Raw genomic sequence first — 14,676 nt, 5'->3', positions numbered from 1 at the left:
GGGGAAGGTGCCCTGGGTGCTTTTGTTTCTGCTGTCATTAGCTCAAATACTGGAGCAATTTTTGCTGTTACTTTATTGACCATTTCCAACTTCCGTCTTGTCTATGCAGCATCTGTATACATCCTCACCCTAAAGTAGGCACTCATGAAATGAGTGGAAGGGCAGAACTGATGAAGATAACTGAGAACATCAGGCAAAAAGACTGTTAGCAGTCGATTAATTCAGGTCAAGACTACAAACCAAGGCAAAAATATGAATAAATAACTAAATCAAGGCTTTCCCAGCCAAAAGCCACCAACAAAACCCAGAAATACCTCATTTATTCTATGGTATTTCTCCATCTACCTTTTCTCTGCTGTCTCCTCCTTTCTTGACCAAACAAGAGTAAGGAAAAGGGACTCTGACATCCACTACACCCTAAAAGATTATGCCCGTGCTCTGCTGAAAAAACTTCAGTTTCTGAGGAGCTGGATAAATCCAAGATGGAGCAGATTTTATTTTAAGTTTTAATACTAATGAAATAATATCCTTGTGCTGCATAGCTCCTCAACTAAGTACTGGCTGACGAGGTTCCCCAGTTGGAATAGGTTGTATATAGTATATCACCTGAAATAACATAATAAATAACAACAAAAAAGAATAAAAAACAAAACACCATCAACCCAGAGGCTGACAACAGTGATTTCAGTGAATACTCTCTTCCATGCCAAATATTTAAGATAATCAACATTTCTGAGCTTCATTAATAAATCATTGCAATTTGTATTCCAAATTCAAACAAGATGCATTTCTCCTTGTTTTTGCCCCTAACAAAAATGGAGAATGTAATGCGTAATAGGAAGGATTAGGCATTCAGCAATTTACAGTAAAATCCTGTTTGCTTATCAAGGAAGAACAGTCCTGGAGAACTGGCTTGCATATGCTTTTTTTTTTTTTGAAAGCTGTCATTTAAGATTTCAGCAATAATAGGGAGCTAATAAGTGGTGTTTTCTTACTGGTAACTAGCACAACTAAGTATTTTCCGCTTGGTTCTGTCTCTGGGGACAAACAGAGTTACTCCGGCACTATTTTTGTAAATGAAAAAGGCTACAATATGGAACATTATTGTCCTAGCTGAAAATGAACAATGACAGAGTTGGAAAGATTTCACCTTAGACAACATTATTAAGAAGCCTTTTTGTCCTGAAGTTCTTGATAGGATACTAATCAAGCGGAACATATTTTCTGAAAGTCAGTTATTTTCAACTCAGAAGTGTGGTTCACAAAGGAAGAGATTAGCAGAGTGCCAACAAGGTCATCAAGGGACTGGAGGACCTCTCCTATGAGGAGAGGCTGAGACCTGGGACTGTTCAGTGTGGAGAAGAGGAGGCTCAGAGGGATCTTATCAATGTGTAGAAATACCTGAAAAGAGGGTGCAAAGAAGACAGAGCCAGGCTTTTCATTGGTTCCCAGTGACAGGACGAGAACAGGACAAGAGGCAATGGGCACAAACCAGAACACAAGAGGTTAGGTCAGAAAGCACTTTACTGTGCAGGTAAAGAATACTGGAATAGGTTGTCTGGAGAAGTAATGTAGTCTTCTTCCTTGGAGATCTTCAAAGCCACCTGGACAGGGTTCTGGGCACCCTGTTACAGAAATCCCTGCCTGAGCAGGGGATTGGACCAGATGAACTCCAGAGGTCCCTTTCAACATTAACTATTTTGTAATGTTAAAGCAATCCCTTGCTTTCATTCCAGTCTCATTTCTCTTACTACAGCAGTATTTAATTTCATTTGTCATCATAGGTAAACTGTGGGGAGAGTGATGGACAAACTTCTAGGCCCAATACATGGCCCCAAGATCATCAGATCTACTTTGTTCCTCTGTCCTTCGCCTCTATCCTTCCTGTATACATAAAGATCCCTTTCAGGAAAAGTGGAGTCAATCAGTATTCTTTTATTTACTAATTAAAAAAGGCAGACCTCACTAACTAAAGCAAGCATTTCATTATTAAAATGAAAATACTAAGACAACGGCATGCTTGCCTCACTTCACCGCTCAGTCATGATGGGAGAACTTTTTTCTTTTGGAGTTAGAAAATGAAGATAAAGGTTGCATCCCGATGCACATATGAAACAGATATAGAAAGCCTGGAGACTAGCCACAGACTCTTGATCCTGCTAAAATTAACAGCTCAGTTAATGACAGTGTCAAAATTTTATCCTGTATGTCACTTTCATTTATATGTGAAGAGATCTCAGAAGCTCAAGCCAGAATTGGGCTTCCTGACACAGGAGCATGTTCTGGGCAAACCTCTAACCTCTTCCTCTTACTAGGATCAGAGCGCATCATTAGTATTACACAGATAGAAACGTAAAATCTACAAACGTAGAAAAAACATGCTGTTTATCGCACCCAGACCCAAAACAGAAAATACAACCTTTGGTCACAACTTTTCAAGTGTTAACGCACTTGAACATAAACACTGCAAATAATCTACTCAAACAGACATTCCTCACTACCTCACACAATGTTTTACTTACAAATTTTTCATAATGTGTGTGTGATAGAAAGAGAAAAGACGATTCAGATAACTCAGACTTGCAAACATTTTAGTTACTGATGAGAAATAAAAGCTTCCATATCAAAATCTGTCAATAAGTCATTAATTTATATTCTCAGGGCAAAAGGACCCAGAAACAAGGCATGTTCACACAAAATAAGGACAAAAAAAACGTGACTCAAACTTTTCATGGGAACACAGGAAAAAGAACCACAAAACACAAACAACCATCAGTCTAGGTAAAAGTTGTCACTTTCCACTTAGTTCTGAGGCAACAACTCCAGTCTATCACTTTTGCAGGATCAAATATTTGAAGGGTTTCAGTCTCCCTTTCTCTGGGCACTTATTTTCACAAAATCCTAGGCATTTAATTTTAGAGACTCTAGAGACTCTTCTCTAATTTGGCTGAAAAAAAAAGTTTGTAATTAGATCTGAGTCAGACAAGACAGCATATAAACCTGGCATATTTGTGTAAGCCCGTTTTCCTTGGAAAATATAACTAAGATACACAAACACCCATAAATGATCACAGATTGCCATCTGTTTCTAATGTAGCAGAGTGAAATGAAAGGATTCAAAAAGACAGAGAGAATTTCCAGGATGCAGCATTAACAGACATCTTTCTTTTTCCTAAATAGACTGTATGCACATATGGTTTTGGCAAGAATCTTAGACTTAGAATGAGATGTTGACTGAATAAACTTGGGCATAGGACTAGGAGAAATAGAATACAGGTACTGGAAATCAGGTCTTCCTGAACTTACATGGTAAAAATGTGGGGGAAGAGAGAGAAGGGGGAAGAGAAGACCACAGAAAACCCACACCAATAACGAAGTCTTCTTCAGTTCTTTCCTCCTGTGTCTTCTCTCTACACCAGGAGTTTTGCGAACTCTCCTTGAGAGGAAATATTGTGTAAACTGTCAAACAATATATATTTGCTGCGAAAATAATGCCTGTTACACTGAGCATCCTAAGGGATGAAGAACATGACAGAAACCAACAGTACTAATCCCATTTTCTTGGGAAAAGAAAAATGAGAGCTAGGTGTATTACAAAAAATAGCTGTTTTTGCCAGAGAGGGCAAACTGTTATAGAGTGGTCAGAGATGAACAATTTTCATGAAATCTAAATTCTGACAGTGGGTCACTACTCAGCCAAAGGCTTTTATCAACTTTTATGCTCAGAGAGCGACAATGTCCACCTGCCTTGGGAAGCGCGTGAAGATTGTTTCATGTTGGGAAACAGCTCAAAGATAAATTTATCTGTTCTTGCGCCACTTTTATAGAGTGGCAGAGTCTGCTCCCCTGACTTCATTGGAGGTGGGACAGGACTTGGGTCCTGAGCAATTTCTTTAGTAGAGGTGTTAGTAAATGAAAATAGCAGATGCCTTTGCCTAAGAACAGTGGTCCAGAAGTTCCCTGGAAATCCATTTATAAAGTAGCATTGGTTAGGCCTATGCAAGGCAAAGCGAATCCAAGGCTTTTCTGCCATGGAAAACATGTACTTCCTCAAGGAAAAATCACAGAGGGAGTTCATGAGCCTATTAGTCTTGACTGAGGTCCCTGAGGCAGATAAGTATAAAGAACCCTAAAAGAAATTAGTATTAATGGATCAAGAGCTCATATAGGTTCCATAGCACAATACTGAGCATGAGCTCTACAGAGTGTTCTGAAACTTATCTTTACTGGGGAAAAGACAACCTCTATTTGACCACAGGAACAGTTTTGTGAATATTCTGTAACTGCAAAGCGTATTTGTTGAGAGAGAACCAAGAGCTTTAATGACACAGGGCTGAAATTACATAGTCATTCCAAACTCTAAAATATTGCAGAAAGACACAAAATGCAAGAACATGAAAAGCAATACTATATCAGAACTAGGAAAGGAACAAAAAGGAAGAACAAAAAAGAAGGGAGTCACTGTTGCAGTGTAGAAAGAATGTTTGGAGCCATTACAGAAGCATGCAGGAGGCAGAAAATGAGCATCTCAAATACATAGTCCTAAACTGCTTTAAAAAAAGGGAGATGTAACTAAATAAGGCACAAAATAGGTCCATTTGAAGAGGTCAATATATTAAGACAAAATTACCCTGACTCTACATTATACTTACATCTTCCAGAACTCTTTTCCACCTGCAGTTTTCTGTTTTTAATAGAAAAAGTCTCAGTGCATTTTTCCTCAGTCATATGATTTAGGTATGGTTCTCTACCATTATTAGAATCTAGGTTCCATAGCCAAGATAGACTTTATCCTGCAAAGAGCAGAAGGAAGCAGCTGGCAGGTAGTTTCTGGACCTCTACTGATACCCAGTTGTCTAACAGTCTGTGAAACAGTTTGCTGTAACCTTCCCAGTTCCTTTTATTTTTCCATCCTCAAAACTACTTCTGCCACTGCCACCACTCCCTTTATCTGCTCCTTTGCTGCATGTACACCCAGTCTTCTATATGTCCAGTTCTAATACTCATTTATTCACCTCCCAGATGCTTCTGAGCAATCCTCTTTAGTATACTTCTAACATTTGGCTGTACTCAACAAATAGACAGTGGGAATTTATGATACTCTTAGCCTGTGTAATTGTGTCTGTGATTATTGCAATATAGCAATCTAAACACAGCATGGACTCTGCTGTTGCCTCAAGACTTGAGTCTAAAACAATCACACCGCTCATCCAGCATCTTAAAACTTACTCATATGTTAGCTGGACAGCTTGAAGTATTTGCAGATTCTTTCAAATTTTCCACTTACAGATTTCCAATTTTTTCCTCCAGTGTAGGTAAGGTATATTTATTGATTAAAAAAATAAACATCAATGCAGTCTCTTTAAACTCCTCAGTCCAAGAATTCTGTTTACTTATAAAAAATATGAACTAAGACATTTGCATTTTATTATTGGCCAAATGGATCTGTTTACACCCTATGTTATTGCCTGCAAGGCATATCAGATACCTCTGTGGGTCATTCAAATGACTGTTACCTTTTTAATAGATATAAACCAGGTTTTAGTAAAGCAGTTCAGTCAGTTCCAGAAAGCCATATCCCTCTAGAAATTGCTCGGTATGCTGCTGGAAAGTGAGGTTTCAGTCTTTATGATATACCTGTATCCAGAATGCATGTCTCATTGAAAGTAAGTTATCAGTCCAGAATAAGTTATCAGTCCAGAAAAAGAGATTTCAGGTTTGCTTCACATTTGGTATGAGCTCTAAGGTCTGTTCTAAGGCAATGTTCTGAGAAGGGACTGATGGGACAAAAGATAAGTTTTAGGTATGTGGCACAACAGGAAAAAAAACGAACAATTGTGTTCTAATAAGCACGTTGAAGAAACAGGCTCCTCCCCTTGGAATAATCCTGAGAGTGTAGTGAAAAGCTGTTGTCTATTCATTGCTTGGTGTTTGGTAAAAGAATTCATGGGGGTTTGCCAAAGTCCAGCACTTTTGATGCAAGTTTCTCCTGCATTCTGCTAAAAGACCTCATAGGTTTGACCTCTGAATTTCAAGCAGACAAAAATATCAGTTCCAGTTCATTTGTGCAGCCTCAGACACCACTGCCATCTCTGCTTGTGTGACAGCAAGCACTGAGTAAATCAGTCTTCACTCTCATTAGAAGTAATATTCCAAGCAGTAACCTAAGTAGAAAGGATTAGGGTTTGTTTTGCAAAACATTTTCAGGTACCATGTGAAAACAGTAGCCTGAAAAGAAAGTGTTCTGACCAGAATTGTAAAAGGCTGGAATATGTGGTCACTTAACTGGAACAGTTCCAAACAGCAGAAAACGAGGAAAAAAAAAAGCAAATAAAAAACCCACAACACTTGCTTCAGATGATCATCTCCAAGCACCTTGCACTATTTTTTTTTGATTGCATTTGCATCTCTCTTACCAGTCTATTTATCTAGAAAAGCACTGCATCTGAGTGACAAGTAACAGACCATCAAAACTCCTCTTTCAGACAGGCTGAAAATGGTCAGTCTTTTCATTCAAATGAGGACTCCAATCCATTCTACACTTTCCTTATGAACTGTTTAAAAGCTCATCATCGTCCTCCCTGTATTGGTGAGTGACAGAGAAATGGTGTTGTAAGGCAAAATTAAAAGAACCAAAAACATTTATTGAAGTGTTGAAGGTCACTACTGTCTAATAAAGGATTTGTTAGTACGTGAAATTGGAAAGGAAATTGTATATTCTGAAGCTATTTTCATACCATTAACTCAAGTTAGAAGGAATAAAATAAAACGTTGTTTAAAAGACTAGTTTAGAAATCTGATGTGCAATGAAGAAACATGACTGGTGATTCCCATTTCCCCTTTCCCTCAGACAAATTAGACTGAGTTCCTTCTCTTTCTCCATAGGAACCCAAGTGCAAAGTTATTTTTCACTTTTGAGCCTGGTGTCCAAGTGCATGGCGGTGTTGGTGGTTTTTTTTTTTTTAGACAACTAATTGAATTCACTGTTTCAGGAGTTTTCTCTAAGAGCATTTACCCTTTTCATTTCAGACAGGTGATGAGCACTATTTCCTGTGAATGGTTAGTCATAAACAAAGTAAGCATCCTGATTATTCACTTTATTTAATCTCTCTCCTATGTTTTTTTTTTTTTAAGCTATCAAATGATAGCTTTAAAACACTGCATTTGCAACAATGGAGGCATTGATCATTCTTAAACAGAATTCAAGTTCCCTCCGTGAGTCTAAGAAATTGTTTTTACAGGTGGTGAAAATTTCAGTACCTGCAAGATAGTACTTCTAACAATGAAAAAAGTATGGTAAAGCAAGACAGATACAATTCATCTGATCCTACTGGAAAATCATTTGACCTCACCTGCAGAAACAAGCAAAGCCAGAATGCATTGCATATAAATATTGCAAAAACCTAGGTTTGTTTAGCATTACAGTACCTGAGTTTTGGTAGAGAAAACCAGGGGAATAATAACCTCGCTTGTGACTGCAAACCTTTAACAGTGTAAGATGTTTTCTTTCACCAAATCTTGTACAAACCTGATGGCGGAGAAGAGAAAGGGAAAACTTTATTATTTTTCCCTAGAAAGAGAGGTCAGTTAAATTACCTAGTCTATAATCTCAGATTATGACGACTCTACAGTTTCTTCCTAACATATACACAGCAGTAGAAACAGTTGTAAAGTTTCCTGTACTTTAATTTATGTTTTCTTCACAGGTCTTTAATCAATTAGTTTTACTCTGCTCTCACTGGCAAAGATCAACCACTTTTTACCTACCTTTCAAAATGTTAAAAGAGCTAATGCTTCCTTAAAAACAAACATGAAAATAACCTCCCCCCCACCCTCATAACTGGAGGCAGTTCCTTATCTCCTTGATATTTTTCTGCATAATGGAATATGCCCAGTTCTAGAAACCTTACTTCAGTCCTGTCTTCCACCTTTTTGTTGTTTTATTGTAAATCTTATTCCTTTTTAAGATGTTAGCTGAAAAACAAAACCTTGGAGCTTCAGCTAAGGATTAACAACTTCCAAATAGAGCTGAAAAATTATCTTCCCTGTTTCGTGCGTGATATGTCTCAGCTGCATTCAACAAAAAAGGTAACGTTCTGTATGCAACATTTTTTTTGGCAAGGTAGTTATAAAATTTCTTAAAACATTGACTAATCAAAATTGCACCACAGAATTAACTTTCGTGGAACAAAATAATTTGAAAACATAGGTGCAAGATAAATGACATTGACAACACACAAGAATAGACAGGAAAGTGCTGAAGAGTTTCATGGGTCTTTTACTGGAAGTATGGTACTGAACACTCAATGAAAAGCTTTCCCCCAGCCCAGGATATGTGTCCAGTTAAAATTCAATCAGCTCATGAAAAAATGTTTTCTGACAACCTAGAAATTAATTCATACTCCAACACTTTTTGCAACCTTTAATTTCTTATCTAAACATGTTCTTGAAACACACACACAAAAATAACCACCCACAAACCCAACTGTCTGACACATTAGCGCTTGAAATACATCATTAACTTCTTAACTGTGAACTGTAACAGCTGAGGTACAGGATCCTTTTTACAACATGATATAGGAAATGTGAACAGAGATTTGAGAGAGCCAGGAAGTATAGTTTTTTCACAGACTAAGGCTACAGACTCATTCGAAGTTCTTTGGCTTAGGTTATCTCCTGAGGTGCTACTTGAACAGAGGAATAATGGATTTTTCTACTCATTAGATTAACTGAAGTGACAGAGTGAAAGAAATAGAAAAAAAATATTTTGGTTATTTTTCAGTGTTGGTCAACACAAAGTGAAATTCCTGATTTTGTTTCCATATTTGCTAGACACTGTTTCTCGGGATGTAAACTTTTGGATTATAGGTAGGGAGCTACAAGCATAAACTCAGTTTAAACCAAAAAAAAAGGAAAAATTAGATGAAGTTCAACTTAGTTTTGTATTAAAGTTTTGAAACATTTAAAAATATATACCTCTCAGAAGTAATCAAACTATAAAATTTTTAAATTTAAGTTTGAAAAAAACAGCAATACAAGAAACCGAACTTCTTCCTGTAATGGATGCTCAGACATATACCAACTGCTGTTTCTGTATTAAAGCACTTTCTTAGAGAAAAAAACTTACGGTGAAAGATCATCCCCACTTAGAGTTAAATTCAGTAATCTTGTGGGTTTGTGACCAAAAAAGGCACCTTTGACAGAAAAAAAAGTTTGCAGCTATTTAGTTACTACAGCATGTTTTTCCGCTTCTCACTTAGAAAATCCTACAGCTCAGTTCGAGAAGATGCATTAAGCATGGAATCCAGACCTTGGGGAAAGTATTAGAAGTGTAAATATTTTGCGACAAAATTTTTATATGTGCAAAAGCAAGATAATAAAATGTGTCTGAGCTGGACCATTTACAACTAACAAGGTTCTTTTCTTCATGAAGTCTGTGTTATTCACATTTCAAATATAATTACACTTTCACTAAAGGCAGGCAATTTCTCAAACTTATGTCACCTCATCTGATGATCTGAATTTCAATTCCTCCTATTGTAATTAGCCACAATACTATTAGTAGGTATGTTGAGGACAAGACTCTGGAAGATAGCATGACAGTTTCCCCATTAATCCTTCCTATATTTGATATATTATGAGAAATAATAATCATGACTCAAACTCGAGCATTTGTAAGTAAAAAGACAAATTTCTAAAGCATGAAGTAACTTAATTTCCTTCTATTTTAGCTAAAGTGCTGAAATCTGGCATGGTACATTCTGCTAAGGACTCCTGATTTACAATATCTGAATTTAGAACCTATACATACATCACAGATTCCGTAAAATATCATAAACAACCTCTAAACCTCCTAGACTAGTCTGACGATCACAAGTAGTCTAGCAGTTCCAGTTCACATGGTATAATAGCCAACACTACAGGCTGTGCTGAGAGAAAGCCACATCCCTGCAGTCATTAAACACATCTGGTGTTCTTTTAAAAGGAGAAATGTCTAAAGGTATAGCACTATACAACAGTTAAGGTATTGTATGGTAAAAAAAAATTAAAATTTAATTTCTAGAGTTTTTTCCTCCATTACTTTCTGTCCCCTGCTCACTCTGTCTACTCTATTTTCCCGATTCTTTTTGATCTCTCAAAATAGTCTTTCTATATACCTATCTACTAAGTAGTAGATTAAAAACTAAAATCACACATTTTTAGGTGGATGTATTCCTATATTGAATCCACTATAGTTATATTTAGCAAATTGCTTCATCAGCAGAGTAAAGATTTCCATCTCAGTAGAGAAGGACTAGCGCTGACTTCAATAAACGGGTTCCTCAGCATCTTGGTTCACCTTGTTCAACTGTGAAGGATTAAGCCAGCCTCCAGGGAAACATCTATGTCATAAAGCATATAACATTAGAGAGATGCAGGTGACACCTGCCTGAAGACTGTGGGAATTGTGTCTCAACTGTTGATTGACCCAAGTTAAGGGTGCAAAAAGGAAGAATGAGGGAGAGCAAAGAGAGAAATGCAACTTGGACCCCAAATTCCAGAGAAAGAACACTAAGTTCACCTAATGACATGCATATTCCTTATTTACACAGGTTTTCTGTTCTCATTATTGTGCTATTTTTTAAAAAAAATGCTGTAAAGATAATGTATTTGATAACATTCCTCAAAACATTACTTAAAAGGTGCTGACTACACAAGATATAGGTAGAATACCCACTTCCGCTGTTTATACACACAAAGAAATTACTGAACACATCTGACTGAATTTTACCACACTATCACCACTTTGCACCAAGATCTCCCAGCTATTATTGGAAGACTGAGCTGAGCTAAACAGTCCCAAATAAATTAAAATTTTAACAGATTTGGTAAGTGGGTATTATTTCATAGACTTCTCCAACAAACTTTAGTCAGTAACTTGTTTGTCCTGTAGTTGCAAAAAGATAAAAAACATCTTCTAAACATGTAATTTTGTTTAACACACAGCTGAAAATAACTGGACTGACAGCACTGGAGCTGAGAACATATGGAAAAAACTGAATTATGATCAAGCTATCTTTGCACTATCTCAAACATTATCCCTGACTATTCACCTGAAAGGTGATCACCATTTCCTTGGCACAACTGATTAAATGCTGTTACAAGACCTTTCTGTCCTAATGTCATAGTTTAAGACTACAGAGCCAGGGTTCCAATCAGTAATGATTGTGATGTTTATATTATGAAAGTACACTTAATAGGCAATAGGATACTTTTACTTATAAAGTAATTTCAGTTTATAAAAGATGATAATAATAATAATAGCTAATCATTTGGGCATAAATACTGCACTTTTGAGTTAGATATGTGCAGAGCATCAGACTACACATTGGATTGTCTGCATTCAGGAAAAAGCTGAAAAAGACATGTTTCTAGATCTTAAAATTAAGTAATTGCCCCCTTTAAGCAAGGTTATGAGTGCTTTCCACCAATAAAGGAAGAATATTCTATTAGAGGATTAGTGAGAACAGCATTATTTTGTACCTTAAAAGTAAACCATGAATCATCCAGCCAGGTGAGCTGGCAGCCATCAGGTGAGAGTGCACTGCCAACAGTTCTAAGACAGGTTGTGGTGGTTTTACTCAGGTGGGTAAAACAAGTTGGGGAAACAAGGTGTTCCCAATAGAGATGTGGGGGATGATTAGAAGATTAAAAATTTGGTTCTCTGCTAAGAAGTCAGAGGTTCTACCTTGTGGTGGTTTTACTCAGTTGGGAGGCCGAGCTTCACCACAACCGCTCTCTCACTCCCCCTCCTCAAAGAGGAACGGGGAGAAAATACGATGAAAAGGGCTCAAGGGTTGAGATAAGGATGAGGAGATCGCACAGTAATTATCGTGATGGGCAAAACAGACTCAGTGTAGGGAGATAGTAAGATTTATTGCCTATTACTAACAAGCTAGAGAAGTGAGAAACAAAGGAAAGAAACCAAAAGCACCTTCCCCCCCAGCCACCCTCTTCCACCTCCTCCCCCCTGAGCAGCGCAGGGGAAAGGAGGTTATGGTCATTCTCCAGCACTTCTTCTCCGCCGCTTCTTCTTGGTCACTCTCATCCCCTGTGCTGTGGGGTCCCTCCCACGGGATGCAGTCCTTACTGAACTGATCTGGCGTGGGCTGCCCACAGGCAGCAGCTCTTCAAGAACTGCTCCAGATATGGGTCTGTACCACGGGGTCCATCCCTCAGGAGCAAGCTGCTCCAACCTGGATCCCCCACGGGCAGCAGCTCCTGCCAGGTCACCTGCTCCTGCATGGTCTCCTCTCCAGAGGCTACAGGTCCGGCCCGGAATCTGCTCTGGCAGGGGTCTTCCACAGGTTGCAGTCTCCGTCAGTGCAGGTCCACCTGCTCCACCGTGGTCTCCTCCACGGGCTGCAGTGTGGAACCCTGCTCCACCGCGGTACTCCATGGGCTGCAGGGGGACAGCCTGCTTCACCATGGTCCTCACCACAGGCCGCAGGGGACTTCTGCTCTGATGCCTGGAGCACCTCTCCCCCTCCTTCTTCACTGACCTTGGCACCTGCAAGGCTGTTCCTCACTCCTCTCACTCTCCCAGCTGCTGTGTGGCGCAGCGTTTTTTTTCCCCCTGGCTTAAATATGCTCTCACAGAGGCACAAAACATCACTTATTGGCTCAGCTCTGGTCAGCAGTGGGGCCCTTACCAAACATGGGGCAGAAGCCACCCCTATGGCCCCCTGCTACCAAAACCATGCCACGTAAACCCACTACACAGGTGCTACAATTTTTTTTGGGGGGGGGCGGGGGGGGGGAAATCAGTCACTGCCAATGGAGATAAACAGGCAGTTTGGGATGTGGATTGGTACAAGTGAAAAACGTATCTTCTACCAGAGACTTGCAAACACTATCGGATTACTCAAGAAACACACCCTCTTGAGGAAAGCCCCATTGTCTACTCTTGCGATCTACGGCCTGCTGCATTTGCCCAGAGGGTTCTAGACGCTGGGTACACCTCTGAGCAACCTCATGGTATAGAAATATAGAAGCTGCTGAGAATACTATGGTAGATATTAAGTGTAAGCAACAGTATCACAAATAAGAGTATGTACTTTTTAATTCATTTTAACTGTACTCTAGTGAAAGCCACTAAAACCCCCAATTATTTCACAATATCTGAATGTCAGTCTACAGGGTCTTGATCTTCACCACAGTCTAGGAAAAAGCTGATGTCAGAAATAGCTGCAGTCCAACTGAAGTTGGTCAGTGCCATCACCTGTACTCATTAAGGGACGGGAATGTTTCTCAACCAATCTAGTGGCTCATAAACTAACTTAACAGTAGTGTAAAAGATGGTACTGTGGGGCTGCAGGATCTGAATGCAGATCTTAAATGCGTAGAAGACAGAAAGGTTATTAATGAATAACTCTGGGACTCCATAACTTTCTAGACCAAAAGTGGATAAGACATTCAGGACAAAAACACTTAAGTCAAAAATTAACTTTCACAATGCATTTCATAGGGTCAGGAGCACTCTTCCCTTTCACTGTGAGTAGATTAATATTGTCTTTAACCTAACCAATTGTGTGCTATTTGCTTCACTGATAGCCTTGCATGCTCATTAGCACAGAATTGATTCTCTGTTCTGGCCTCTGTTATTCAATCACTTGTCTGCGTTATCTCAAGAGAACAGGTAATTGTTGTGGCTGAAGGGTCAAGTCTGCATGCCTGGCATATTTAAACATGCCCCTTGCAAGTACTGTCTTCAAGAACATGCAACTTTGAAGTGTTCTTTCTGAGATACTAGATTGTCTCAGGATTATCATTACAATGGCCACCTCACAATCTGGTGGTAAATTCTGCTTTTGTATTGAAGTTCTAGGAGGGAAAAAAAACACAAAAAACAAAATAACATGTAAATCTGTGTTTGGGCCTAAGTTTTTTGGGGGTCTTTTTGTTGTCCTCCTCCCACCCCCAAATAATTTGATCAACAAGGCTGTCCACACACAGACCTCATTGAAGGCAGTTCCAAAGTCATACAGTATTCAAAGGGGATAGAAAACAAGGCAGCCTCTCCACAGAGCACCTTAATTTCTGCAACATGGCTTCTCTAGCTGACTGCAAGGATGAAGAACAGCAATACTTTTAAATTCTAAACAGGGAAGAAAGAAGTTTAACAAATATAGTTATTACACAATTAATAAATGCCATTTTCAGTTTGACATCGGCAATTTAATTATGTGCCAGAAGTTGCATAAAATCCTAACTTTTTAAGAAAGTTATTTTGTTTCTGGTTCAACCTTGAATGAGAAGAGGGTTATGCACAGGCAACCTGTAGTTTATAATTGGAAAACTGCAGAGTATGCCAACCACCAGTTTCCCCACCTGCATCAACAGCACAAAAAACTCCACCCTGTACCCCCCCCAACACCTCATCATCCTCCCTTAAACCCAGATGTGAGATTCTACCTTGTTTCATTTATTGCCTGGATACGTACATTTCCATGAGGCAGGCAGAAAGGGATTAATCATTTGTCATTCTTGATGTTTCCATAAAGAATAATAATTAAAAACCAAACAAAGTCACAGAAACAAGGAAAAACCCACCACCTACATACACAAACAGAAAAATGAAGCTAATGCAAATGATGAACTGTGCAAAAGGCAGAATGTGAACCCACAGTAAAACTA

At 38.7% G+C, this 14,676-nt stretch overlaps 1 protein-coding gene across 14 annotated transcripts in view; it reads right to left on the bottom strand.

The window, feature by feature from the left end:
- Window positions 1–14,676, bottom strand: part of LOC310881171 (uncharacterized protein) — a 53,996-nt gene that overhangs the window by 20,792 nt on the left and 18,528 nt on the right. For 10 of the 14 annotated variants that reach the window (XR_014572151.1, XR_014572152.1, XR_014572153.1 and 7 more), the window contains one exon: window positions 7,429–7,528. The exons of 2 other annotated variants lie outside the window; for them this stretch is intronic. Coding sequence is in view for 3 of the 12 variants with exons in the window: in XM_083798091.1 (XP_083654217.1) it covers window positions 7,429–7,528 (100 nt within the window). In the remaining 9 variants the exon portion in view is untranslated. 2 more of the 14 variants (XR_014572156.1, XR_014572157.1) reach the window with 2 other exon arrangements.

This window comes from Anser anser (assembly GCF_964211835.1).
Source record: "Anser anser genome assembly, chromosome: 14".
NCBI classification, from domain to species: domain Eukaryota; kingdom Metazoa; phylum Chordata; class Aves; order Anseriformes; family Anatidae; genus Anser; species Anser anser.
Note: the sequence above shows the minus strand (reverse complement) of the source record. Positions and strands in the feature narration are given on the sequence as shown.